This window comes from Schistocerca serialis, unplaced genomic scaffold (assembly GCF_023864345.2).
Source record: "Schistocerca serialis cubense isolate TAMUIC-IGC-003099 unplaced genomic scaffold, iqSchSeri2.2 HiC_scaffold_1351, whole genome shotgun sequence".
Classification (NCBI taxonomy): Eukaryota; Metazoa; Arthropoda; class Insecta; order Orthoptera; family Acrididae; genus Schistocerca; species Schistocerca serialis.
The window spans coordinates 6970748-6998176 of NW_026047571.1; the positions used below are offsets into that span (position 1 = coordinate 6970748).

Consider the following 27429-nt stretch of genomic DNA (forward strand, 5'->3'; position numbering starts at 1 on the left):
AACTCTGGCAGCCACATTACACGAGAAAAAGCGAGAAGTGGTAATTCGTAGTAAAAACCGCGGAAAACATAACGTTTATAACATTTGTTTTCGTAATGACGTAACTGAAAATCTTCACATTGGACGCATTACTCTCAGAAATGTTTACATTTATCGTCTGGCAACTAATGCAGCGTGATGACGTTTGCGGTCGCACCACTCTGTACGAAGTAGAAGCTTCTAAGTTGTTGCAGTCACCAAGAAAGAGGCACAGAAATTCAAGTTTTAGTTTTTGAAAATTCAGTTTTTGGCTGCTTTTGCTGCCTTGTAGTTGACCTAGGACCTTAAGATTTTGCATGAACCGATCTCTGGCAGCCACATTACACGAGAAAAAGCGAGAAGTGGTAATTCGTAGTAAAAACCGCAGAAAACATAACGTTTTCAACATTTGTTTTCGAAATGACGTAACTGAAAATCTTCACATTGGACGCATTACTCTCAGAAGCGTTTACATTTATCGTCTGGCAACTAATGCAGCGTGATGACGTTTGCGGTCGCACCACTCTGTACGAAGTAGAAGCTTCTAAGTTGTTGCAGTCACCAAGAAAGAGGCACAGAAATTCAAGTTTTAGTTTTTGAAAATTCAGTTTTTGGCTGCTTTTGCTGCCTTGTAGTTGACCTAGGACCTTAAGATTTTGCATGAACCGAACTCTGGCAGCCACATTACACGAGAAAAAGCGAGAAGTGGGAATTCGTAGTAAAAACCGAAGAAAACATAAAGTTTTCAACATTTGTTTTCGTATCGACGTAACTGAAAATCTTCACATTGGACGCATTACTCTCAGAAACGTTTACATTTATCGTCTGGCAACTAATGCAGCGTATTGACGTTTGCGGTCGCACCACTCTGTACGAAGTAGAAGCTTCTAAGTTGTTGCAGTCACCAAGAAAGAGGCACAGAAATTCAAGTTTTAGTTTTTGAAAATTCAGTTTTTGGCTGCTTTTGCTGCCCTGTAGTTGACCTATGACCTTAAGATTTTGCATGAACCGAAGTCTGGCAGCCACATTACACGAGAAAAAGCGACACGTGGTAATTCGTAGTAAAAACCGCAGAAAACATAACGTTTTCAACATTTGTTTTCGAATCGACGTAACTGAAAATCTTCACATTGGACGCATTACTCTCAGAAACGTTTACATTTATCGTCTGGCAACTAATGCAGCGTGATGACGTTTGCGATCGCACCACTCTGTACGAAGTAGAAGCTTCGAAGTTGTTGCAGTCACCAAGAAAGAGGCACAGAAATTCAAGCTTTAGTTTTTGAAAATTCAGTTTTTGGCTGCTTTTGCTGCCTTGTAGTTGACCTAGGACCTTAAGATTTTGCATGAACCGAACTCTGGCAGCCACATTACACGAGAAAAAGCGAGAAGTATTAATTCGTAGTAAAAACCGCAGAAAACATAACGTTTTCAACATTTGTTTTCGAAATGACGTAACTGAAAATCTTCACATTGGACGCATTACTCTCAGAAACGTTTACATTTATCGTCTGGCAACTAATGCAGCGTGATGACGTTTGCAGTCGCACCACTCTGTACGAAGTAGAAGCTTCTAAGTTGTTGCAGTCACCAAGAAAGAGGCACAGAAATTCAAGTTTTAGTTTTTGAAAATTCAGTTTTTGGCTGCTTTTGCTGCCTTGTAGTTGACCTAGGACCTTAAGATTTTGCATGAACCGAACTCTGGCAGCCACATTACACGAGAAAAAGCGAGAAGTATTAATTCGTAGTAAAAACCGCAGAAAACATAACGTTTTCAACATTTGTTTTCGAAATGACGTAACTGAAAATCTTCACATTGGACGCATTACTCTCAGAAACGTTTACATTTAACGTCTGGCAACTAATGCCGCGTGATGACGTTTTCGGTCGCACCACTCTGTACGAAGTAGAAGCTTCTAAGTTGTTGCAGTCACCAACAAAGAGGCACAGAAATTCAAGTTTTAGTTTTTGAAAATTCAGTTTTTGGCTGCTTTTGCTGCCTTGTAGTTGACCTAGGACCTTAAGATTTTGCATGAACCGAACTCTGGCAGCCACATTACACGAGAAAAAGCGAGAAGTGGTAATTCGTAGTAAAAACCGCAGAAAACATAACGTTTTCAACATTTGTTTTCGAAATAACGTAACTGAAAATCTTCACATTGGACGCATTACTCTCAGAAACGTTTACATTTATCGTCTGGCAACTAATGCAGCGTGATGACGTTTGCGGTCGCACCACTCTGTACGAAGTAGAAGCTTCTAAGTTGTTGCAGTCACCAAGAAAGAGCCACAGAAATTCAAGTTTTAGTTTTTGAAAATTCAGTTTTTGGCTGCTTTTGCTGCCTTGTAGTTGACCTAGGACCTTAAGATTTTGCATGAACCGAACTCTGGCAGCCACATTACACGAGAAAAAGCGAGAAGTGGTAATTCGTAGTAAAAACCGCAGAAAACATAACGTTTTCAACATTTGTTTTCGAAATGACGTAACTGAAAATCTTCACATTGGACGCATTACTCTCAGAAACGTTTACATTTATCGTCTGGCAACTAATGCAGCGTGATGACGTTTGCGGTCGCACCACTCTGTACGAAGTAGAAGCTTCTAAGTTGTTGCAGTCACCAAGAAAGAGGCACAGAAATTCAAGTTTTAGTTTTTGAAAATTCAGTTTTTGGCTGCTTTTGCTGCCTTGTAGTTGAAATAGGACCTTAGGATTTTGCATGAACCGAACTCTGACAGCCACATTACACGAGAAAAAGCGAGAAGTGGTAATTCGTAGTAAAAACCGCAGAAAACATAACGTTTTCAACATTTGTTTTCGTATCGACGTAACTGAAAATCTTCACATTGGACGCATTACTCTCATAAACGTTTACATTTATCGTCTGGCAACTAATGCAGCGTGATGACGTATGCGGTCGCACCACTCTGTACGAAGTAGAAGCTTCTAAGTTGTTGCAGTCACCAAGAAAGAGGCACAGAAATTCAAGTTTTAGTTTTTGAAAATTCAGTTTTTGGCTGCTTTTGCTGCCTTGTAGTTGACCTAGGACCTTAAGATTTTGCATGAACCGAACTCTGGCAGCCACATTTCACGAGAAAAAGCGAGAAGTGGTCAGTCGTAGTAAAAACCGCAGAAAACATAACGTTCTCAACATTTGTTTTCGTATCGACGTAACTGAAAATCTTCACATTGGACGCATTACTCTCAGAAACGTTTACATTTATCGTCTGGCAACTAATGCAGCGTGATGACGTTTGCGGTCGCACCACTCTGTACGAAGTAGAAGCTTCTAAGTTGTTGCAGTCACCAAGAAAGAGGCACAGAAATTCAAGTTTTAGTTTTTGAAAATTCAGTTTTTGGCTGCTTTTGCTGCCTTGTAGTTGACCTAGGACCTTAAGATTTTGCATGAACCGAACTCTGGCAGCCACATTACACGAGAAAAAGCGAGAAGTGGTAATTCGTAGTAAAAACCGCAGAAAACATAACGTTTTCAAAGTTTGTTTTCGTATCGACGTAACTGAAAATCTTCACATTGGACGCATTACTCTCAGAAACGTTTACATTTATCGTCTGGCAACTAATGCAGCGTGATGACGTTTGCGGTCGCACCACTCTGTACGAAGTAGAAGCTTCTAAGTTGTTGCAGTCACCAAGAAAGAGCCACAGAAATTCAAGTTTTAGTTTTTGAAAATTCAGTTTTTGGCTGCTTTGGCTGCCTTGTAGTTGACCTAGGACCTTAAGATTTTGCATGAACCGAACTCTGGTAGCCACATTACACGAGAAAAAGTGAGAAGTGGTAATTCGTAGTAAAAACCGCAGAAAACATAACGTTTTCAACATTTGTTTTCGAAATGACGTAACTGAAAATCTTCACATTGGACGCATTACTCTCAGAAACGTTTACATTTATCGTCTGGCAACTAATGCAGCGTGATGACGTTTGCGGTCGCACCACTCTGTAAGAAGTAGAAGCTTCTAAGTTGTTGCAGTCACCAAGAAAGAGGCACAGAAATTCAAGTTTTAGTTTTTGAAAATTCAGTTTTTGGCTGCTTTTGCTGCCTTGTAGTTGACCTAGGACCTTAAGATTTTGCATGAACCGAACTCTGGCAGCCTCATTACACGAGAAAAAGCGAGAAGTTTTAATTCGTAGTAAAAACCACAGAAAACATAACGTTTTCAACATTTGTTTTCGAAATGACGTAACTGAAAATCTCCACATTGGACGCATTACTCTCAGAAACGTTTACATTTAACTTCTGGCAACTAATGCCGCGTGATGACGTTTTCTGTCGCACCACTCTGTACGAAGTAGAAGCTTCTAAGTTGTAGCAGTCACCAACAAAGAGGCACAGAAATTCAAGTTTTAGTTTTTGAAAATTCAGTTTTTGGCTGCTTTTGCTGCCTTGTAGTTGACCTAGAACCTTAAGATTTTGCATGAACCGAACTCTGGCAGCCACATTACACGAGAAAAAGCGAGAAGTGGTAATTCGTAGTAAAAACCGCAGAAAACATAACGTTTTCAACATTTGTTTTCGAAATGACGTAACTGAAAATCTTCACATTGGACGCATTACTCTCTGAAACGTTTACATTTATCGTCTGGCAACTAATGCAGCGTGATGACGTTTGCGGTCGCACCACTCTGTACGAAGTAGAAGCTTCTAAGTTGTTGCAGTCACCAAGAAAGAGCCACAGAAATTCAAGTTTTAGTTTTTGAAAATTCAGTTTTTGGCTGCTTTTGCTGCCTTGTAGTTGACCTAGGACCTTAAGATTTTGCATGAACCGAACTCTGGCAGCCACATTACACGAGAAAAATCGAGAAGTGGTAATTCGTAGTAAAAACCGCAGAAAACATAACGTTTTCAACATTTGTTTTCGAAATGACGTAACTGAAAATCTTCACATTGGACGCATTACTCTCAGAAACGTTTACATTTATCGTCTGGCAACTAATGCAGCGTGATGACGTTTGCGGTCGCACCACTCTGTACGAAGTAGAAGCTTCTAAGTTGTTGCAGTCACCAAGAAAGAGGCACAGAAATTCAAGTTTTAGTTTTTGAAAATTCGGTTTTTGGCTGCTTTTGCTGCCTTGTAGTTGACCTAGGACCTTAAGATTTTGCATGAACCGAACTCTGGCAGCCACATTACACGAGAAAAAGCCAGAAGTGGTAATTCGTAGTAAAAACCGCAGAAAACATAACGTTTTCAACATTTGTTTTCGTATCGACGTAACTGAAAATCTTCACATTGGACGCATTACTCTCAGAAACGTTTACATTTATCGTCTGGCAACTAATGCAGCGTGATGACGTTTGCGGTCGCACCACTCTGTACGAAGTAGAAGCTTCTAAGTTGTTGCAGTCACCAAGAATGAGGCACAGAAATTCAAGTTTTAGTTTTTGAAAATTCAGTTTTTGGCTGCTTTTGCTGCCTTGTAGTTGACCTAGGACCTTAAGATTTTGCATGAACCGAACTCTGGCAGCCACATTACACGAGAAAAAGCGAGAAGTGGTAATCCGTAGTAAAAACCGCAGAAAACATAACGTTTTCAAAGTTTGTTTTCGTATCGACGTAACTGAAAATCTTCACATTGGACGCATTACTCCCAGAAACGTTTACATTTATCGTCTGGCAACTAATGCAGCGTGATGACGTTTGCGGTCGCACCACTCTGTACGAAGTAGAAGCTTCTAAGTTGTTGCAGTCACCAAGAAAGAGGCACAGAAATTCAAGTTTTAGTTTTTGAAAATTCTGTTTTTGGCTGCTTTTGCTGCCTTGTAGTTGACCTAGGACCTTAAGATTTTGCATGAACCGAACTCTGGCTGCCACATTACACGAGAAAAAGCGAGAAGTGGTAATTCGTAGTAAAAACCGCAGAAAACATAACGTTTTCAACATTTGTTTTCGTATCGACGTAACTGAAAATCTTCACATTGGACGCATTACTCTCAGAAACGTTTACATTTATCGTCTGGCAACTAATGCAGCGTGATGACGTTTGCGGTCGCACCACTCTGTACGAAGAAGAAGCTTCTAAGTTGTTGCAGTCACCAAGAAAGAGGCACAGAAATTCAAGTTTTAGTTTTTGAAAATTCAGTTTTTGGCTGCTTTTGCTGCCTTGTAGTTGACCTAGGACCTTAAGATTTTGCATGAACCGAACTCTGGCAGCCACATTACACGAGAAAAAGCGAGAAGTGGTAATTCGTAGTAAAAACCGCAGAAAACATAACGTTTTCAACATTTGTTTTCGAAATGACGTAACTGAAAATCTTCACATTGGACGCATTACTCTCAGAAACGTTTACATCTATCGTCTGGCAACTATTGCAGCGTGATGACGTTTGCGGTCGCACCACTCTGTACGAAGTAGAAGCTTCTAAGATGTTGCAGTCACCAAGAAAGAGGCACAGAAATTCAAGTTTTAGTTTTTGAAAATTCAGTTTTTGGCTGCTTTTGCTGCCTTGTAGTTGACCTAGGACCTTAAGATTTTGCATGAACCGAACTCTGGTAGCCACATTACACGAGAAAAAGCGAGAAGTGGTAATTCGTAGTAAAAACCGCAGAAAACATAACGTTTTCAACATTTGTTTTCGAAATGACGTAACTGAAAATCTTCACATTGGACGCATTACTCTCAGAAACGTCTACATTTATCGTCTGGCAACTAATGCAGTGTGATGACGTTTGCGGTCGCACCACTCTGTACGAAGTAGAAGCTTCTAAGTGGTTGTAGTCACCAAGAAAGAGGCACAGAAATTCAAGTTTTAGTTTTTGAAAATTCAGTTTTTGGTTGCTTTTGCTGCCTTGTAGTTGACCTAGGACCTTAAGATTTTGCATGAACCGAACTCTGACAGCCACATTACACGAGAAAAAGCGAGAAGTGGTAATTCGTAGTAAAAACCGCAGAAAACATAACGTTTTCAACATTTGTTTTCGTATCGACGTAACTGAAAATCTTCACATTGGACGCATTACTCTCAGAAACGTTTACATTTATCGTCTGGCAACAAATGCAGCGTGATGACGTTTGCGGTCGCACCACTCTGTACGAAGTAGAAGCTTCTAGGTTGTTGCAGTCACCAAGAAAGAGGCACAGAAATTCAAGTTTTAGTTTTTGAAAATTCAGTTTTTGGCTGCTTTTGCTGCCTTGTAGTTGACCTAGGACCTTAAGATTTTGCATGAACCGAACTCTGGCAGCCACATTACACGAGAATAAGCGAGAAGTGGTAATTCGCATTAAAAACCGCAGAAAACATAACGTTTTCAACATTTGTTTTCGTATCGACGTAACTGAAAATCCTCACATTGGACGCATTACTCTCAGAAACGTTTACATTTATCGTCTGGCAACTAATGCAGCGTGATGACGTTTGCGGTCGCACCACTCTGTACGAAGTAGAAGCTTCTAAGTTGTTGCAGTCACCAAGAAAGAGGCACAGAAATTCAAGTTTTAGTTTTTGAAAATTCAGTTTTTGGCTGCTTTTGCTGCCTTGTAGTTGACCTAGGACCTTAAGATTTTGCATGAACCGAACTCTGGCTGCCACATTACACGAGAAAAAGCGAGAAGAGGTAATTCGTAGTAAAAACCGCAGAAAACATAACGTTTTCAACATTTGTTTTCGAAATGACGTAACTGAAAATCTTCACATTGGACGCATTACTCTCAGAAACGTAAACATTTATCGTCTGGCAACTAATGCCGCGTGATGACGATTGCGGTCGCACCACTCTGTACGAAGTAGAAGCTTCTAAGTTATTGCAGTCACCACGAAAGAGGCACAGAAATTCAAGTTTTAGTTTTTGAAAATTCAGTTTTTGGCTGCTTTTGCTGCCTTGTAGTTGACCTAGGACCTTAAGATTTTGCATGAACCGAACTCTGGCAGCCACATTACACGAGAAACAGCGAGAAGTGGTAATTCGTAGTAAAAACCGCAGAAAACATAACGTTTTCAACATTTGTTTTCGTATCGACGTAACTGAAAATCTTCACATTGGACGCATTACTCTCAGAAACGCTTACATTTATCGTCTGGCAACTAATGCAGCGTGATGACGTTTGCGGTCGCACCACTCTGTACGAAGTAGAAGCTTCTAAGTTGTTGCAGTCACCAAGAAAGAGGCACAGAAATTCAAGTTTTAGTTTTTGAAAATTCAGTTTTTGGCTGCTTTTGCCGCCTTGTGGTTGACCTAGGACCTTAAGATTTTGCATGAACCGACCACTGGCAGCCACATTACAATAGAAAAAGCGAGACGTGGTAATTCGTAGTAAAAACCGCAGAAAACATAACGTTTTCAACATTTGTTTTTGAAATGACGTAACTGAAAATCTTCACATTGGACGCATTACTCTCAGAAACGTTTACATTTATCGTCTGGCAACTAATGCAGCGTGATGACGTTTGCGGTCGCACCACTCTGTACGAAGTAGAAGCTTCTAAGTTATTGCAGTCACCAAGAAAGAGGCACAGAAATTCAAGTTTTAGTTTTTGAAAATTCAGTTTTTGGCTGCTTTTGCTGCCTTGTAGTTGACCTAGGACCTTAAGATTTTGCATGAACCGAACTCTGGCAGCCACATTACACGAGAAAAAGCGAGAAGTGGTAATTCGTAGTAAAAACCGCAGAAAACATAACGTTTTCAACATTTGTTTTCGAAATGACGTAACTGAAAATCTTCACATTGGACGCATTACTCTCAGAAACGTTTACATCTATCGTCTGGCAACTATTGCAGCGTGATGACGTTTGCGGTCGCACCACTCTGTACGAAGTAGAAGCTTCTAAGTTATTGCAGTCACCAAGAAAGAGGCAGAGAAATTCAAGTTTTAGTTTTTGAAAATTCAGTTTTTGGCTGCTTTTGCTGCCTTGTAGTTGACCTAGGACCTTAAGATTTTGCATGAACCGAACTCTGGCAGCCACATTACACGAGAAAAAGCGAGAAGTGGTAATTCGTAGTAAAAACCGCAGAAAACATAACGTTTTCAACATTTGTTTTCGTATCGACGTAACTGAAAATCTTCACATTGGACGCATTACTCTCAGAAACGTTTACATTTATCGTCTGGCAACTAATGCAGCGTGATGACGTTTGCGGTCGCACCACTCTGTACGAAGTAGAAGCTTCTAAGTTGTTGCAGTCACCAAGAAAGAGGCACAGAAATTCAAGTTTTAGTTTTTGAAAATTCAGTTTTTGGCTGCTTTTGCTGCCTTGTAGTTGACCTAGGACCTTAAGATTTTGCATGAACCGAACTCTGACAGCCACATTACACGAGAAAAAGCGAGAAGTGGTAATTCGTAGTAAAAACCGCAGAAAACATAACGTTTTCAACATTTGTTTTCGTATCGACGGAACTGAAAATCCTCACATTGGACGCATTACTCTCAGAAACGTTTACATTTATCGTCTGGCAACTAATGCAGCGTGATGACGTTTGCGGTCGCACCACTCTGTACGAAGTAGAAGCTTCTGTTGCAGTCACCAAGAAAGGGGCACAGAAATTCAAGTTTTAGTTTTTGAAAATTCAGTTTTTGGCTGCTTTTGCTGCCTTGTAGTTGACCCAGGACCTTAAGATTTTGCATGAACCGAACTCTGGCAGCCACATTACGCGAGAAAAAGCGAGAAGTGGTAATTCGTAGTAAAACCCGCAGAAAACATAACGTTTTCAACATTTGTTTTCGTATCGACGTAACTGAAAATCTTCACATTGGACGCATTACTCTCAGAAACGTTTACATTTATCGTCTGGCAACTAATGCAGCGTGATGACGTTTGCGGTCGCACCACTCTGTACGAAGTAGAAGCTTCTAAGTTGTTGCAGTCACCAAGAAAGAGGCACAGAAATTCAAGTTTTAGTTTTTGAAAATTCAGTTTTTGGCTGCTTTTGCTGCCTTGTAGTTGACCTAGGACCTTAAGATTTTGCATGAACCGAACTCTGGCAGCCACATTACACGAGAAAAGGCGAGAAGTGGTAATTCGTAGTAAAAACCGCAGAAAACAAAACGTTTTCAGCATTTGTTTTCGAAATGACGTAACTGAAAATCTTCACATTGGACGCATTACTCTCAGAAACGTTTACATTTATCGTCTGGCAACTAATGCAGCGTGATGACGTGTGCGGTCGCACCACTCTGTACGAAGTAGAAGCTTCTAAGATGTTGCAGTCACCAAGAAAGAGGCACAGAAATTCAAGTTTTAGTTTTTGAAAATTCAGTTTTTGGCTGCTTTTGCTGCCTTGTAGTTGACCTAGGACCTTAAGATTTTGCATGAACCGAACTCTGGTAGCCACATTACACGAGAAAAAGCGAGAAGTGGTAATTCGTAGTAAAAACCGCAGAAAACATAACGTTTTCAACATTTGTTTTCGAAATGACGTAACTGAAAATCTTCACATTAGACGCATTACTCTCAGAAACGTCTACATTTATCGTCTGGCAACTAATGCAGTGTGATGACGTTTGCGGTCGCACCACTCTGTACGAAGTAGAAGCTTCTAAGTGGTTGTAGTCACCAAGAAAGAGGCACAGAAATTCAAGTTTTAGTTTTTGAAAATTCAGTTTTTGGTTGCTTTTGCTGCCTTGTAGTTGACCTAGGACCTTAAGATTTTGCATGAACCGAATTCTGACAGCCACATTACACGAGAAAAAGCGAGAAGTGGTAATTCGTAGTAAAAACCGCAGAAAACATAACGTTTTCAACATTTGTTTTCGTATCGACGTAACTGAAAATCTTCACATTGGACGCATTACTCTCAGAAACGTTTACATTTATCGTCTGGCAACAAATGCAGCGTGATGACGTTTGCGGTCGCACCACTCTGTACGAAGTAGAAGCTTCTAAGTTGTTGCAGTCACCAAGAAAGAGGCACAGAAATTCAAGTTTTAGTTTTTGAAAATTCAGTTTTTGGCTGCTTTTGCTGCCTTGTAGTTGACCTAGGACCTTAAGATTTTGCATGAACCGAACTCTGGCAGCCACATTACACGAGAAAAAGCGAGAAGTGGTAATTCGTATTAAAAACCGCAGAAAACATAACGTTTTCAACATTTGTTTTCGTATCGACGTAACTGAAAATCTTCACATTGGACGCATTACTCTCAGAAACGTTTACATTTATCGTCTGGCAACTAATGCAGCGTGATGACGTTTGCGGTCGCACCACTCTGTACGAAGTAGAAGCTTCTAAGTTGTTGCAGTCACCAAGAAAGAGGCACAGAAATTCAAGTTTTAGTTTTTGAAAATTCAGTTTTTGGCTGCTTTTGCTGCCTTGTAGTTGACCTAGGACCTTAAGATTTTGCATGAACCGAAATCTGGCTGCCACATTACACGAGAAAAAGCGAGAAGAGGTAATTCGTAGTAAAAACCGCAGAAAACATAACGTTTTCAACATTTGTTTTCGAAATGACGTAACTGAAAATCTTCACATTGGACGCATTACTCTCAGAAACGTAAACATTTATCGTCTGGCAACTAATGCCGCGTGATGACGTTTGCGGTCGCACCACTCTGTACGAAGTAGAAGCTTCTAAGTTATTGCAGTCACCAAGAAAGAGGCACAGAAATTCAAGTTTTAGTTTTTGAAAATTCAGTTTTTGGCTGCTTTTGCTGCCTTGTAGTTGACCTAGGACCTTAAGATTTTGCATGAACCGAACTCTGGCAGCCACATTACACGAGAAACAGCGAAAAGTGGTAATTCGTAGTAAAAACCGCAGAAAACATAACGTTTTCAACATTTGTTTTCGTATCGACGTAACTGAAAATCTTCACATTGGACGCATTACTCTCAGAAACGCTTACATTTATCGTCTGTCAACTAATGCAGCGTGATGACGTTTGCGGTCGCACCACTCTGTACGAAGTAGAAGCTTCTAAGTTGTTGCAGTCACCAAGAAAGAGGCACAGAAATTCAAGTTTTAGTTTTTGAAAATTCAGTTTTTGGCTGCTTTTGCCGCCTTGTAGTTGACCTAGGACCTTAAGATTTTGCATGAACCGAACTCTGGCAGCCACATTACAATAGAAAAAGCGAGACGTGGTAACTCGTAGTAAAACCCGCAGAAAACATAACGTTTTCAACATTTGTTTTTGAAATGACGTAACTGAAAATCTTCACATTGGACGCATTACTCTCAGAAACGTTTACATTTATCGTCCGGCAACTAATGCAGCGTGATGACGTTTGCGGTCGCACCACTCTTTACGAAGTAGAAGCTTCTAAGTTATTGCAGTCACCAAGAAAGAGGCACAGAAATTCAAGTTTTAGTTTTTGAAAATTCAGTTTTTGGCTGCTTTTGCTGCCTTGTAGTTGACCTAGGACCTTAAGATTTTGCATGAACCGAACTCTGGCAGTCACATTACACTAGAAAAAGCGAGAAGTGGTAATTCGTAGTAAAAACCGCAGAAAACATAACGTTTTCAACATTTGTTTTCGAAATGACGTAACTGAAAATCTTCACATTGGACGCATTACTCTCAGAAACGTTTACATCTATCGTCTGGCAACTATTGCAGCGTGATGACGTTTGCGGTCGCACCACTCTGTACGAAGTAGAAGCTTCTAAGTTGTTGCAGTCACCAAGAAAGAGGCACAGAAATTCAAGTTTTAGTTTTTGAAAATTCAGTTTTTGGCTGCTTTTGCTGCCTTGTAGTTGACCTAGGACCTTAAGATTTTGCATGAACCGAACTCTGGCAGCCACATTACACGAGAAAAAGCGAGAAGTGGTAATTCGTAGTAAAAACCGCAGAAAACATAACGTTTTCAACATTTGTTTTCGAAATGACGTAACTGAAAATCTTCACATTGGACGCATTACTCTCAGAAACGTTTACATTTATCGTCTGGCAACTAATGCAGCGTGATGACGTTTGCGGTCGCACCACTCTGTACGAAGTAGAAGCTTCTAAGTTGTTGCAGTCACCAAGAAAGAGGCACAGAAATTCAAGTTTTAGTTTTTGAAAATTCAGTTTTTGGCTGCTTTTGCTGCCTTGTAGTTGACCTAGGACCTTAAGATTTTGCATGAACCGAACTCTGACAGCCACATTACACGAGAAAAAGCGAGAAGTGGTAATTCGTAGTAAAAACCGCAGAAAACATAACGTTTTCAACATTTGTTTTCGTATCGACGGAACTGAAAATCCTCACATTGGACGCATTACTCTCAGAAACGTTTACATTTATCGTCTGGCAACTAATGCAGCGTGATGACGTTTGCGGTCGCACCACTCTGTACGAAGTAGAAGCTTCTAAGTTGTTGCAGTCACCAAGAAAGGGGCACAGAAATTCAAGTTTTAGTTTTTGAAAATTCAGTTTTTGGCTGCTTTTGCTGCCTTGTAGTTGACCCAGGACCTTAAGATTTTGCATGAACCGAACTCTGGCAGCCACATTGCGCGAGAAAAAGCGAGAAGTGGTAATTCGTAGTAAAAACCGCAGAAAACATAACGTTTTCAACATTTGTTTTCGTATCGACGTAACTGAAAATCTTCACATTGGACGCATTACTCTCAGAAACGTTTACATTTATCGTCTGGCAACTAATGCAGCGTGATGACGTTTGCGGTCGCACCACTCTGTACGAAGTAGAAGCTTCTAAGTTGTTGCAGTCACCAAGAAAGAGGCACAGAAATTCAAGTTTTAGTTTTTGAAAATTCAGTTTTTGGCTGCTTTTGCTGCCTTGTAGTTGACCTAGGACCTTAAGATTTTGCATGAACCGAACTCTGGCAGCCACATTACACGAGAAAAAGCGAGAAGTGGTAATTCGTATTAAAAACCGCAGAAAACATAACGTTTTCAACATTTGTTTTCGTATCGACGTAACTGAAAATCTTCACATTGGACGCATTACTCTCAGAAACGTTTACATTTATCGTCTGGCAACTAATGCAGCGTGATGACGTTTGCGGTCGCACCAATCTGTACGAAGTAGAAGCTTCTAAGTTGTTGCAGTCACCAAGAAAGAGGCACAGAAATTCAAGTTTTAGTTTTTGAAAATTCAGTTTTTGGCTGCTTTTGCTGCCTTGTAGTTGACCTAGGACCTTAAGATTTTGCATGAACCGAACTCTGGCAGCCACATTACACGAGAAAAAGCGAGAAGTGGTAATTCGTAGTAAAAACCGCAGAAAACATAACGTTTTCAACATTTGTTTTCGTATCGACGTAACTGAAAATCTTCACATTGGACGCATTACTCTCAGAAACGTTTACATATATCGTCTGGCAGCTAATGCAGCGTGATGACGTTTGCGGTCGCACCACTCTGTACGAAGTAGAAGCTTCTAAGTTGTTGCAGTCACCAAGAAAGAGCCACAGAAATTCAAGTTTTAGTTTTTGAAAATTCAGTTTTTGGCTGCTTTTGCTGCCTTGTAGTTGACCTAGGACCTTAAGATTTTGCATGAACCGAACTCTGGCAGCCACATTACACGAGAAAAAGCGAGAAGTGGTAATTCGTAGTAAAAACCGCAGAAAACATAAAGTTTTCAACATTTGTTTTCGTTTCGACGTAACTGAAAATCTTCACATTGGACGCATTACTCTCAGAAACGTTTACATTTATCGTCTGGCAACTAATGCAGCGTGATGACGTTTGCGGTCGCACCACTCTGTACGAAGTAGAAGCTTCTAAGTTATTGCAGTCACCAAGAAAGAGGCACAGAAATTCAAGTTTTAGTTTTTGAAAATTCAGTTTTTGGCTGCTTTTGCTGCCTTGTAGTTGACCTAGGACCATAAAATTTTGCATGAACCGAACTCTGGCAGCCACATTACACGAGAAAAAGCGAGAAGTGGTAATTCGTAGTAAAAACCGCAGAAAACATAACGTTTTCAACATTTGTTTTCGTATCGACGTAACTGAAAATCTTCACATTGGACGCATTACTCTCAGAAACGCTTACATTTATCGTCTGTCAACTAATGCAGCGTGATGACGTTTGCGGTCGCACCACTCTGTACGAAATAGAAGCTTCTAAGTTGTTGCAGTCACCAAGAAAGAGGCACAGAAATTCAAGTTTTAGTTTATGTAAATTCAGTTTTTGGCTGCTTTTGCTGCCTTGTAGTTGACCTAGGACCTTAAGATTTAGCATGAACCGAACTCTGGCAGCCACATTGCACGAGAAAAAGCGAGAAGTGGTAATTCGTAGTAAAAACCGCAGAAAACACAACGTTTTCAACATTTGTTTTCGTATCGACGTAACTGAAAATCTTCACATTGGACGCATTACTCTCAGAAACGTTTACATTTATCGTCTGGCAACTAATGCAGCGTGATGACGTTTGCGGTCGCACCACTCTGTACGAAGTAGAAGCTTCTAAGTTGTAGCAGTCACCAAGAAAGAGGCACAGAAATTCAAGTTTTAGTTTTTGAAAATTCAGTTTTTGGCTGCTTTTGCTGCCTTGTAGTTGACCTAGGACCTTACGATTTTGCATGAACCGAACTCTGACAGCCACATTACACAAGAAAAAGCGAGAAGTGGTAATTCGTAGTCAAAACCGCAGAAAACATAACGTTTTCAACATTTGTTTTCGTATCGACGTAACTGAAAATCTTCACATCGGATGCATTACTCTCAGAAACGTTTACATTTATCGTCTGGCAACTAATGCAGCGTGATGACGTTTGCGGTCGCACCACTCTGGACGAAGTAGAAGCTTCTAAGTTGTTGCAGTCACCAAGAAAGAGGCACAGAAATTCAAGGTTTAGTTTTTGAAAATTCAGTTTTTGGCTGCTTTTGCTGCCTTGTAGTTGACCTAGGACCTTAAGATTTTGCATGAACCGAACTCTGGCAGCCACATTACAATAGAAAAAGCGAGACGTGGTAATTCGTAGTAAAAACCGCAGAAAACATAAAGTTTTCAACATTTGTTTTCGAAATGACGTAACTGAAAATCTTCACATTGGACGCATTACTCTCAGAAACGTTTACATTTATCGTCTGGCAACTAATGCAGCGTGATGACGTTTGCGGTCGCACCACTCTGTACGAAGTAGAAGCTTATAAGTTGTTGCAGTCACCAAGAAAGAGGCACAGAAATTCAAGTTTTAGTTTTTGAAAATTCAGTTTTTGGCTGCTTTTGCTGCCTTGTAGTTGACCTAGGACCTTAAGATTTTGCATGAACCGAACTCTGGCAGCCACATTACACGAGAAAAAGCGAGAAGTGGTAATTCGTAGTAAAAACCGCAGAAAACATAACGTTTTCAACATTTGTTTTCGTATCGACGTAACTGAAAATCTTCACATTGGACGCATTACTCTCAGAAACGCTTACATTTATCGTCTGTCAACTAATGCAGCGTGATGACGTTTGCGGTCGCACCACTCTGTACGAAATAGAAGCTTCTAAGTTGTTGCAGTCACCAAGAAAGAGGCACAGAAATTCAAGTTTTAGTTTATGTAAATTCAGTTTTTGGCTGCTTTTGCTGCCTTGTAGTTGACCTACGACCTTAAGATTTAGCATGAACCGAACTCTGGCAGCCACATTGCACGAGAAAAAGCGAGAAGTGGTAATTCGTAGTAAAAACCGCAGAAAACACAACGTTTTCAACATTTGTTTTCGTATCGACGTAACTGAAAATCTTCACATTGGACGCATTACTCTCAGAAACGTTTACATTTATCGTCTGGCAACTAATGCAGCGTGATGACGTTTGCGGTCGCACCACTCTGTACGAAGTAGAAGCTTCTAAGTTGTAGCAGTCACCAAGAAAGAGGCACAGAAATTCAAGTTTTAGTTTTTGAAAATTCAGTTTTTGGCTGCTTTTGCTGCCTTGTAGTTGACCTAGGACCTTACGATTTTGCATGAACCGAACTCTGACAGCCACATTACACAAGAAAAAGCGAGAAGCGGTATTTCGTAGTCAAAACCGCAGAAAACATAACGTTTTCAACATTTGTTTTCGTATCGACGTAACTGAAAATCTTCACATCGGATGCATTACTCTCAGAAACGTTTACATTTATCGTCTGGCAACTAATGCAGCGTGATGACGTTTGCGGTCGCACCACTCTGTACGAAGTAGAAGCTTCTAAGTTGTTGCAGTCACCAAGAAAGAGGCACAGAAATTCAAGGTTTAGTTTTTGAAAATTCAGTTTTTGGCTGCTTTTGCTGCCTTGTAGTTGACCTAGGACCTTAAGATTTTGCATGAACCGAACTCTGGCAGCCACATTACAATAGAAAAAGCGAGACGTGGTAATTCGTAGTAAAAACCGCAGAAAACATAACGTTTTCAACATTTGTTTTCGAAATGACGTAACTGAAAATCTTCACATTGGACGCATTACTCTCAGAAACGTTTACATTTATCGTCTGGCAACTAATGCAGCGTGATGACGTTTGCGGTCGCACCACTCTGTACGAAGTAGAAGCTTCTAAGTTGTTGCAGTCACCAAGAAAGAGGCACAGAAATTCAAGTTTTAGTTTTTGAAAATTCAGTTTTTGGCTGCTTTTGCTGCCTTGTAGTTGACCTAGGACCTTAAGATTTTGCATGAACCGAACTCTGGCAGCCACATTACACGAGAAAAAGCGAGAAGTGGTAATTCGTAGTAAAAACCGCAGAAAACATAACGTTTTCAACATTTGTTTTCGAAATGACGTAACTGAAAATCTTCACATTGGACGCATTACTCTCAGAAACGTTTACATCTATCGTCTATCAACTATTGCAGCGTGATGACGTTTGCGGTCGCACCACTCTGTACGAAGTAGAAGCTTCTAAGTTGTTGCAATCACCAAGAAAGAGGCACAGAAATTCAAGTTTTAGTTTCTGAAAATTCAGTTTTTGGCTGCTTTTGCTACCTTGTAGTTGACCTAGGACCTTAAGATTTTGCATGAACCGAACTCTGGCAGCCACATTACACGAGAAAAGGCGAGAAGTGGCAATTCGTAGTAAAACCCGCAGAAAACTTAACGTTTTCAACATTTGTTTTCGTATCGACGTAACTGAAAATCTTCACATTGGACGCATTACTCTCAGAAACGTTTACATTTATCGTCTGGCAACTAATGCAGCGTGATAACGTTTGCGGTCGCACCACTCTGTACGAAGTAGAAGCTTCTAAGTTGTTGCAGTCACCAAGAAAGAGGCACAGAAATTCAAGTTTTAGTTTTTGAAAATTCAGTTTTTGGCTGCTTTTGCTGCCTTGTAGTTGACCTAGGACCTTAAGATTTTGCATGAACCGAACTCTGGCAGCCACATTACACGAGAAAAAGCGAGAAGTGGTAATTCGTAGTAAAAACCGCAGAAAACATAACGTTTTCAACATTTGTTTTCGTATCGACGTAACTGAAAATCTTCACATTGGACGCATTACTCTCAGAAACGTTTACATTTATCGTCTGGCAACTAATGCAGCGTGATGACGTTTGCGGTCGCACCACTCTGTACGAAGTAGAAGCTTCTAAGTTGTTGCAGTCACCAAGAAAGAGGCACAGAAATTCAAGTTTTAGTTTTTTAAAATTCAGTTTTTGGCTGCTTTTGCTGCCTTGTAGTTGACCTAGGACCTTAAGATTTTGCATGAACCGAACTCTGACAGCCACATTACACGAGAAAAAGCGAGAAGTGGTAATTCGTAGTAAAAACCGCAGAAAACATAACGTTTTCAACATTTGTTTTCGTATCGACGTAACTGAAAATCCTCACATTGGACGCATTACTCTCAGAAACGTTTATCGTCTGGCAACTAATGCAGCGTGATGACGTTTGCGGTCGCACCACTCTGTACGAAGCAGAAGCTTCTAAGTTGTTGCAGTCACCAAGAAAGAGGCACAGAAATTCAAGTTTTAGTTTTTGAAAATTCAGTTTTTGGCTGCTTTTGCTGCCTTGTAGTTGACCCAGGACCTTAAGATTTTGCATGAACCGAACTCTGGCAGCCACATTACACGAGAAAAAGCGAGAAGTGGTAATTCGTAGTAAAAACCGCAGAAAACATAACGTTTTCAACATTTGTTTTCGTATCGACGTAACTGAAAATCTTCACATTGGACGCATTACTCTCAGAAACGTTTACATTTATCGTCTGGCAACTAATGCAGCGTGATGACGTTTGCGGTCGCACCACTCTGTACGAAGTAGAAGCTTCTAAGTTGTTGCAGTCACCAAGAAAGAGGCACAGAAATTCAAGTTTTAGTTTTTGAAAATTCAGTTTTAGGCTGCTTTTGCTGCCTTGTAGTTGACCTAGGACCTTAAGATTTTGCATGAACCGAAGTCTGGCAGCCACATTACACGAGAAAAAGCGAGAAGTGGTAATTCGTATTAAAAACCGCAGAAAACATAACGTTTTCAACATTTGTTTTCGTATCGACGTAACTGAAAATCTTCACATTGGACGCATTACTCTCAGAAACGCTTACATTTATCGTCTGGCAACTAATGCAGCGTGATGACGTTTGCGGTCGCACCACTCTGTACGAAGTAGAAGCTTCTAAGTTGTTGCAGTCACCAAGAAAGAGGCACAGAAATTCAAGTTTTAGTTTTTGAAAATTCAGTTTTTGGCTGCTTTTGCTGCCTTGTAGTTGACCTAGGACCTTAAGATTTTGTCTATAGGTTTATTAAAGTACGAAGCCGCCAGTTGACCAGCTGCATTTTCTGCTATACGCAACTCTTGTATTTTTCTGCTACTTTTCGTTTTTTTCTTTTTCTCCACATCATCATCATCGTCATCATATTTTTCATTAATGTCACAGCCGTTGATTTTGTCTTGACATCTAGCTGCAGAATTGCTATTGTTTTCTCTCGCCGGAAATCGGTGAATCAGTTCCTTTAGTGGTTGTGAAATGGGCTTAAATGTCTTTTCCAGCACAGATTTTGTTTCAGTTTCTCTTTTATGTAGAGATAGCATCTTTCTACGGATATTCTGTCTAGCTTTAGCGATCAGTTTTTTAATATTAATGTTTCGTTTAATCGAATCGTGCAGCATGTTTATAGCTCAAAACTGCCCACTCGCTATCTGAACTAAATTTACGTAGACATCTCAATTTATAACAGTAATTTCTTCACTTAGAGGTTTCAAAGTATGTGTTTATCACACGCTGCCTATGCACATCGTCGAGGATTGGTGAGATAATTTTACACATTTGTTTTATACGTTGCTTGAATCGAAGACTGTCAATGGCGGCACGTTGCCAGCAAAGTCCTATGCGAGCCTCTCTGTATACCGAAAAATCCCAATCATTTAAAATGTGCACTGAGGTACATGCTTCGTTTGGAAAGTGCACTTCCTTTTTTCTCACCTTCTCCATTTCCTATATAGGTCTTTAATGCCGGCGTGAAAGATGTGCACTCATTGACGTCTGTTAGGAAATTGAGGAACATGATGATAATTGCTAGTGCTTTGTAGTACGCAACTGCTCAGATAAATTACACTTTAATTTACAACCCGATATTCAAATTCAGCATGAAGTGGACGATTTCCAAGTGTTAAATGCGAGGCTTTATGAAACTTGAATCTGTCTCCTTTACGTACGTCAATCTCCGTATTCATCAAAAGTTGGTAACTGTTTTCATTCAATTCAAAGGTAATTGTTTCAATATCAGGCATAATAGAGCGTAAAATAACTTTACCAGTGTAAGGTAATACATACTCATACTGACCATTGTGTAAAAGGTAAGCTGATTCATTGGGATCTCCTGAAGGGATGCTGTCAATTCTAAAAATGATGGAACACATTCGATTTTTTTCAACGTAACCTTTTGTTGCAACATCCGAGTCTAAAATTGGCTCGCGCACATTCGTGATGCGTTTATTTTGCACGTCTAAAACTCGTTCTGTTACACTGATTAAGTCTAAAAAGTTTTCAACTCCTGCATTCATAGATGTACGTAAAGAGTTTTTTAGCTCTCTGAAGTCGTTAAGCTGATTTTGCAGCTTTTGGAACAACAGATCGACATACGATTTACTTACTGCATCAATTGCCCTCGGCTTTGTCTTCTCAGCAGAATCAACTCTGTCTTTCACACGTTTCACAGAATTTTCGATTCTTCTACGGATGTCGTCTACGTATTTTTTCGTTGCTGCATCATCATCAGTTCGCGGATCAGCTAAGTTAGTGATGGTTTTGCGGTGCTTGACCGTAAGTGAGCTCTCACTTACATCGAATGCGTTCAGTTTTTCCACCGCATTATCCACATAAACTTTCGTGCATGCATCATGATCTTCAGCAGGATCATGTAATCCACTTAAACGCTTATTATTAAAATAAATTGCTGCACTTGTAGTGTATATGGAGGAAAAGAAAGCTGTTATCTGCGGCAAAAATTTCGTTATTAAAGTGCTCGAGGAGGCAGCATCAGTATTAGAGTTTGTTGCATCATTTACTCGTTTTCGCGGTGTCGAGTCTCCGGCAGAAGAAGAAGAAGAAGAAGAAGATGAAGAGGTGATACTCACTTGTTTCTCAAATAGCTGATTTACTTTATCGATAAGATTTGTAATAATGTTCGAGTATGACTGGAATTTCGAATCCACATATTTTTTATTAGCAACATCGTTATTGTATTGAGGATCTAGTACGAGCAATAGAGTATTGCTACTGCTGTTATTCGAAGATGTTACCTGTGCAGAAGCCATGATGGTAATAATCTGTAATGGGGCAAGCTGTTGCTTTAAATACAGATGTAATTATCAAAGTTTATACGATAACGACCATTATTTAATTCATCATCTTTGCTAATAACAAGAAAATCGTAGGCATTCCCATTCCATGCTCGTTTACACATTTCGAGAAATTCATTGAATGTCATGTCAGGATTAACATGATCACTGAAGACATGTTTTAAATTACGCTCATCTTGTTTAAAGAGAACAATAACATTAGCATTGTCTCTGATTAACTGTTTAGGAATTTTGCTATATGTCTGACACAAATAGAAACTGTCTACACCGTAATGCCGACCCATCGAAAAGTAAGCTTTCATGTGATCTTGTTTGTCGCAGGCAATGTCGTCGAAAATAAAAACTGAAAGTGGTCGGGCTTGATCTGGTGGTATTACATCTTCTTTACTGGAAAATGTAAAGTAGCCAATATCATGCAGGTTTTTAAAAATTTGTTCCAAATATTTATATTTGTATTGTTGCAGCGATTTGGAAAATACGTAGACATTCTTAAATTTGAGACCATTTTCATGAATTAGAAGATTAACAATCACATTTGTTTTTCCACAATTGGAAGGACCTGCAATAATACACCTAATCGTATCAGGAAATAGATCACCATGCCTACGATCTTGCCTTTGCAGTTCATTTCTGTGTTCAGCAATAGGTCTAATAGGAAGTTGAAGTGCATGTTTCCTGAATTGCATCTTTAAGTACACTAAGGACTCTACGTATCTTACAATTACTATTATAATAGAGCACTCTAGGTGGCAAACTTATCACTCGGGCAATGATCATGATTATAAAAAAAAAAAAAAAAATTGTCAGATATGTGATTCGAACCCACGCTCCCTCCTACAAGATCTTAAATCTAGCGCCTTAACCACTCGGCCAATCTGACAGATTTGTAACAAGCACCACCATTTTGTCTGGAGAAAAAAAACAATTCCTATCTTACAAATACTGTTATAATAGAGCATTCTGGGTGTCAAACAGACCAGTCGTTAGTTAACACTCAAGCTATGAAGAAACATCGCGACAACAACAACAACAAGCAAAATAAGTTGAGGAAGGGGAAGAATAAGAGAGGGACAAAAAAACGTGGTGGTTCCCTGCTTAACCGCATGATTAATAAACTACCTGTTGAACTTCACATACCTGGCTACTCCTACTGTGGTCCTGGCACAAAGTTAGAGGATAGACTCAAAAGAGGCGATGTCGGTATCAATCCACTAGATGAGGCGTGTAAAGAACATGACATAGCTTACGCAACTCATCCAGACAGTTTGCCTGACAGACATCAAGCAGACAGAATTCTGGCTAGATAAGCGTGGAGTAGAGTAAAAGCAAAAGACGCTAATTTGAAGGAAAAGTTAGCTGCGCTGGCAGTAACTGGAGCAATGAAAGCTAAAGTTAAAATGGGTATGGGTTTGAATAAGAAGAAGAAGAAGAAGAAGAAAAGTTCTGGACGAAAGAAAGGTGGTAATATACTGAACAAAGTAATTAAAAAAGTTCGAAGTGGACTTAAGTACTTGAAGCCTGGTGCTAATCTGATGACAGTTGTGAAAGTGGCTCGTAAAATCGCATCACAGGTTGCTCCGACGAAAGCTGTGGGGAAATTATTAGACAGAGAACGTATAATACCTGTGCCCAAAACAGGTGGAATAATACCTCTAATTCCAATATTTGCTGCTTTATCAGCACTTGGAGGATTAGCCGGAGGTGCTGCTGGAATTGCTAAAGCTGTTAATGATGCGAAAAGTGCTCGAAAGGAGTTAGCTGAAATGCAGAGGCATCATCGTGTACTTGAAGCAATTGCTTTGCGTGATGGAAAAGGGCTGTACTTGGGTCCATACAGGAAAAACGGATTCGGTCTGTATCTGGCCGGTATAAATGGAACAAGGAATAATAAAAAAAAAAGTTCTCCATAAACAGTCTTCCTACAAGACCTCTTACCAACATTGACTTAGAACACTATGCTAAAAAGCTGCAGATAGCACACTTTCGAGGTGTCTTTATGAGAGATACTTTACCTTCAAGACCTAACACTTGTGAGTGTGCAATTATTAATCTCAATACTGAAGAGGAACCAGGTTCACACTGGGTAGCTTACAGAAAGGAAGGCAAAATTGTCTACTATTTCGACAGCTTTGGAAATTTACCACCTCCTCCGGAAATAGTAAGGTATCTGAAAAACTGTACGATAAAATATAACTACAATACATTTCAGTCACTTAACAGCCAGAGATGTGGCCATTTATGTTTAAGGTTTCTGAATTCAACATAAAACAGACAGTCTTGCAGGGTATAGTTGTAGTCTAACAATGGACATTGAACACGGCATAACGTTAAGTCTGACGGGTAAAGAATCACTTCTAACTGCTCTCTTCAATCCTGCATTGAATTTATCCTCACATGTTTACGAAATTGCTCTGCTAAACCTTTTTACATATAATTCCATTCACAATATTACATCGTTAAATAATAATCTCTACTTCTACAACTATTTGAATGATGTAGAAATTTTGGATAAAGTTAGTCTGAAACATGGAACATATGAACTGCACGACATTTTTTCAGCATTATTGAAAGAAATTGAAGCGTACAACTTGAAGGTTAGCAGTGATAACTCGATAAATAAGAAAAAGCATGACTTGCAATTAAATATTACCTTCAATAAAACACTGAATCGATGTCAGATTAGGAGTAATCTTACTATAGATTTTAATCTCCCAGACAACATAGGTTCAGTTTTAGGGTTTGCAAAAACTGTAGTGGATAAAAAAGTCTTGAAGACTGCCGAATATTCAGTTAACATTCAAAGTGTTAATGTCTTGTGTGTTGACTGTAACATCTCAGGAGGTTCATTTCACAATGGGGAACCTACACATACATTGCATCAGTTCTGGCCTGCTGTACCACCAGGATATAAGATTGTGGAAACACCGAATTCACCCATTTATATGCCAGTAGTTGCAAGATACGTTTCAGAATTAAGTGTGTCAATTAGAGATCAAGAGGGAAATCTTGTTGATTTTGACGGGGAAGAGATAACTGTGCGATTACATTTGAGGAAAATACGGTAATGGGTATCGTATACAAACAGAATGCCTGCATAAGCAAGGACACAAGATACCTTGACAATGAGAGCAATAATAACAAGGAGGAGGAGGAGGAGAAGAAGAAGAAGAGGAAAAGAAAAGCAAAGAAGAGAAAAGTCAAAAATGTTTTAACTCCACACAACAGAGAAATTCTGTCGTCACTGGCATACAGAGTGCTATAAATACTGATACCTTCATCTGCAAACTCTCATTCGAGTCGTCCGACTTTCAGTGATCAAACAGGAGGAGGAGGAGGAGGAGGAGGAGGAGGAGGAAGCTAAGGAAAAAAAAAAATGTTGAATGTAAGAGAAAAAATTCTCGTCGATGACTCGGTTAGTCGCCTGCAGTATCATAAGTATAAACCTTTTGGTCAACCGGCTTTTGCTCAGAACGATTCCATATCAATTGTTATACAAAATGAAAACACTTACCTGCTTCCTTCCGAGAGTCTGCTGTATATAGAAGGACGACTTGTCAATGCAGAGGGAAAGGGAAAAGCTACTGATATTGAGTTAACAAAAAACTGTGCACTTCATCTGTTTTCGGATATTCAGTACCGTCTCAATAACCAAATTATCGATCATGTACGTAATCCAGGAATTGCAACATTAATGAAAGGATATGCTTCTTTTACACCAGGTGACGCAAATGCATTACAAAATGCCGGATGGGGGGCAAGAGGCGAATTGAAAGAGTTAGTCGACGATGATGATGGTCGTTTTAATTTTTGCATTCCGCTTAAAATGATCTTAGGCTTTGCAGAGGATTACAAAAAGATTATTTTAAATGCTCGCCATGAACTGATACTGATTCGTAGCAGGCAAGATATTAACTGTATTGTCTCAGATAAAGCAGATACTAAATCAAAAATTGTGTTGGAAAAAGTTCACTGGGAAATGCCGCATGTTCAGGTGTCTGAAAAGCAACAAATATCACTGTGGAATATCTTAAAAAATGATATCACTTTGACTCTACCTTTTCGTCACTGGGATTTGGTTGAAAGCATTGCGCCAGAAATTAACTCATGGACATGGCAAATTAAATTTAATACAGCTCTTGAAACAGCAAGGTATGTAATATTGGCTTTTCAGTCAAACAGAAATTTGATTACTGCTGACTCTAGTGTATTCGACAAAATAAACATATCAAACTTGAAGGTGTATTTAAATTCTTCTAAATTCCCAGAGGAGAATTTTGCTGTTGATTTTGACACGAAGAATACTGCACAGGCGTTTGAAATGTATGCCAATTTTCAATCGCTGTATTATGGAGATAGCAGTGTAAGAAGAGGGAACCCGCTCATGAACCGTACTGAATTTCAGAACTGTCCTATATTTTTCATCGATTGTTCTCATCAAGACGAAACACTGAAATCTTCGGTCGTTGACATGAAGATTGAAATAGAAACAAAAGAAGCATTTGCTAAAAATACAATAGCTTACTGCCTGGTCATTCATGATTCAGTGATTGAAATGACTCCATCAACCAATCAAGTCACAAAGCGTACGCGGATATAGAATGGGAGGGGAAAAGACATGGGAAGCTAGAAAGAAAGAAGAAAAAAAAAATAGATGTTGTGTAAGGAGGATTTGTTCCCCGTCCAGCCAATCAGGTCACATAAGGCATACTCAGAGATATATATATAAGAGGAGGAAAAAAAAGTGCAAGCATTTGATCATTGTTGTCCTGTTTGCTCCCCCCTCACACCAGTAGCTTGTGAGAAGGAAATATGAACAAAGTTATAATAATTACCGCTAAGTCCGAGAATCATCCAGTGATAGTGTTAGTGACTAATTTAAGTGATGGTTGTGAATGTGTACTGCAAGTTCATAACATGGAGGCCTCTTTCAGTGCACTGAATTGTTCACTCGATTCATTGCTAAAAGAGAACAGTGACTGTAAAACATTAGTGTATTCAAAAAATCTGCTCTGTCCACTCGTCCTAAATATTCTAGAACAAATTATTATTATTCATAAAGATGTTGAAATGCTACGATTGGAAGATTATGGATTGGACTGTGCTAATAAGAAAGAGAAAGGTGCTGCTGCTGCTGCTGCTGATGCTGCTGCTTCTGTTGCTGATGATGATGCTTACTTCTTGTTCGAGTGGATTAAATCGAAAAATGTTTGTAAACTGCTCTCTCGAATTTATAGGAAACTTACTGTGCAACAGTGTCAAAATCTAAATGCAATTGATTATTACTTATTTCCTAAACAGTTGTTACCCTCTTTATGTGATCTTTCTCATATATTTCACAGTTTACCACAAGTGTTTCAAAATGATGCTCTTATTTCTAAGTATCAACATTGTTACAAGCATTATAATGTGAATGCACGTTGTCAAATTGATGGACCACCTCCTATTAAAAAGAATTGTAAAGAGTGCAGAAAGAAAATTTCGGATGAAATAAAATAACAATTATTGTATGTGGTTTTTTTTTTAATTTCACTCAGTAAATAAAGAAAAAGTTACAATGAATATATAATGTTTTGTTATTTTCTGTATACAAATCAGTTACAAATTCACATGGAAGTTGTCTGAATGACAGTATTGCACACACACACACACACAATAAAATTAGTCAGACGTTTGTCAAGTTTTCTTTGTTTTTCAGTTGGTAGTGACCCCACGCTAAAGTATTTACCTTATCTGACAGTATAAAACGTTTATCATCATGTGCAGACAAACCAAGCTTTTGTTGTTTAACAGTTGATACCACATGAGACTTTGATTGAATAATATACT

At 39.4% G+C, this 27429-nt stretch overlaps 1 protein-coding gene across 1 annotated transcript; it reads left to right on the plus strand.

Annotated features, from left to right (window-relative positions):
- Window positions 1-24976: 24976 nt before the first annotated feature.
- LOC126440146 (uncharacterized) lies at window positions 24977-26200 on the plus strand. The gene has a single exon (XM_050090602.1). The coding sequence runs from the start codon at window positions 24977-24979 to the stop codon at window positions 26198-26200; it is 1224 nt and encodes a 407-aa protein (XP_049946559.1).
- Window positions 26201-27429: the final 1229 nt, after the last annotated feature.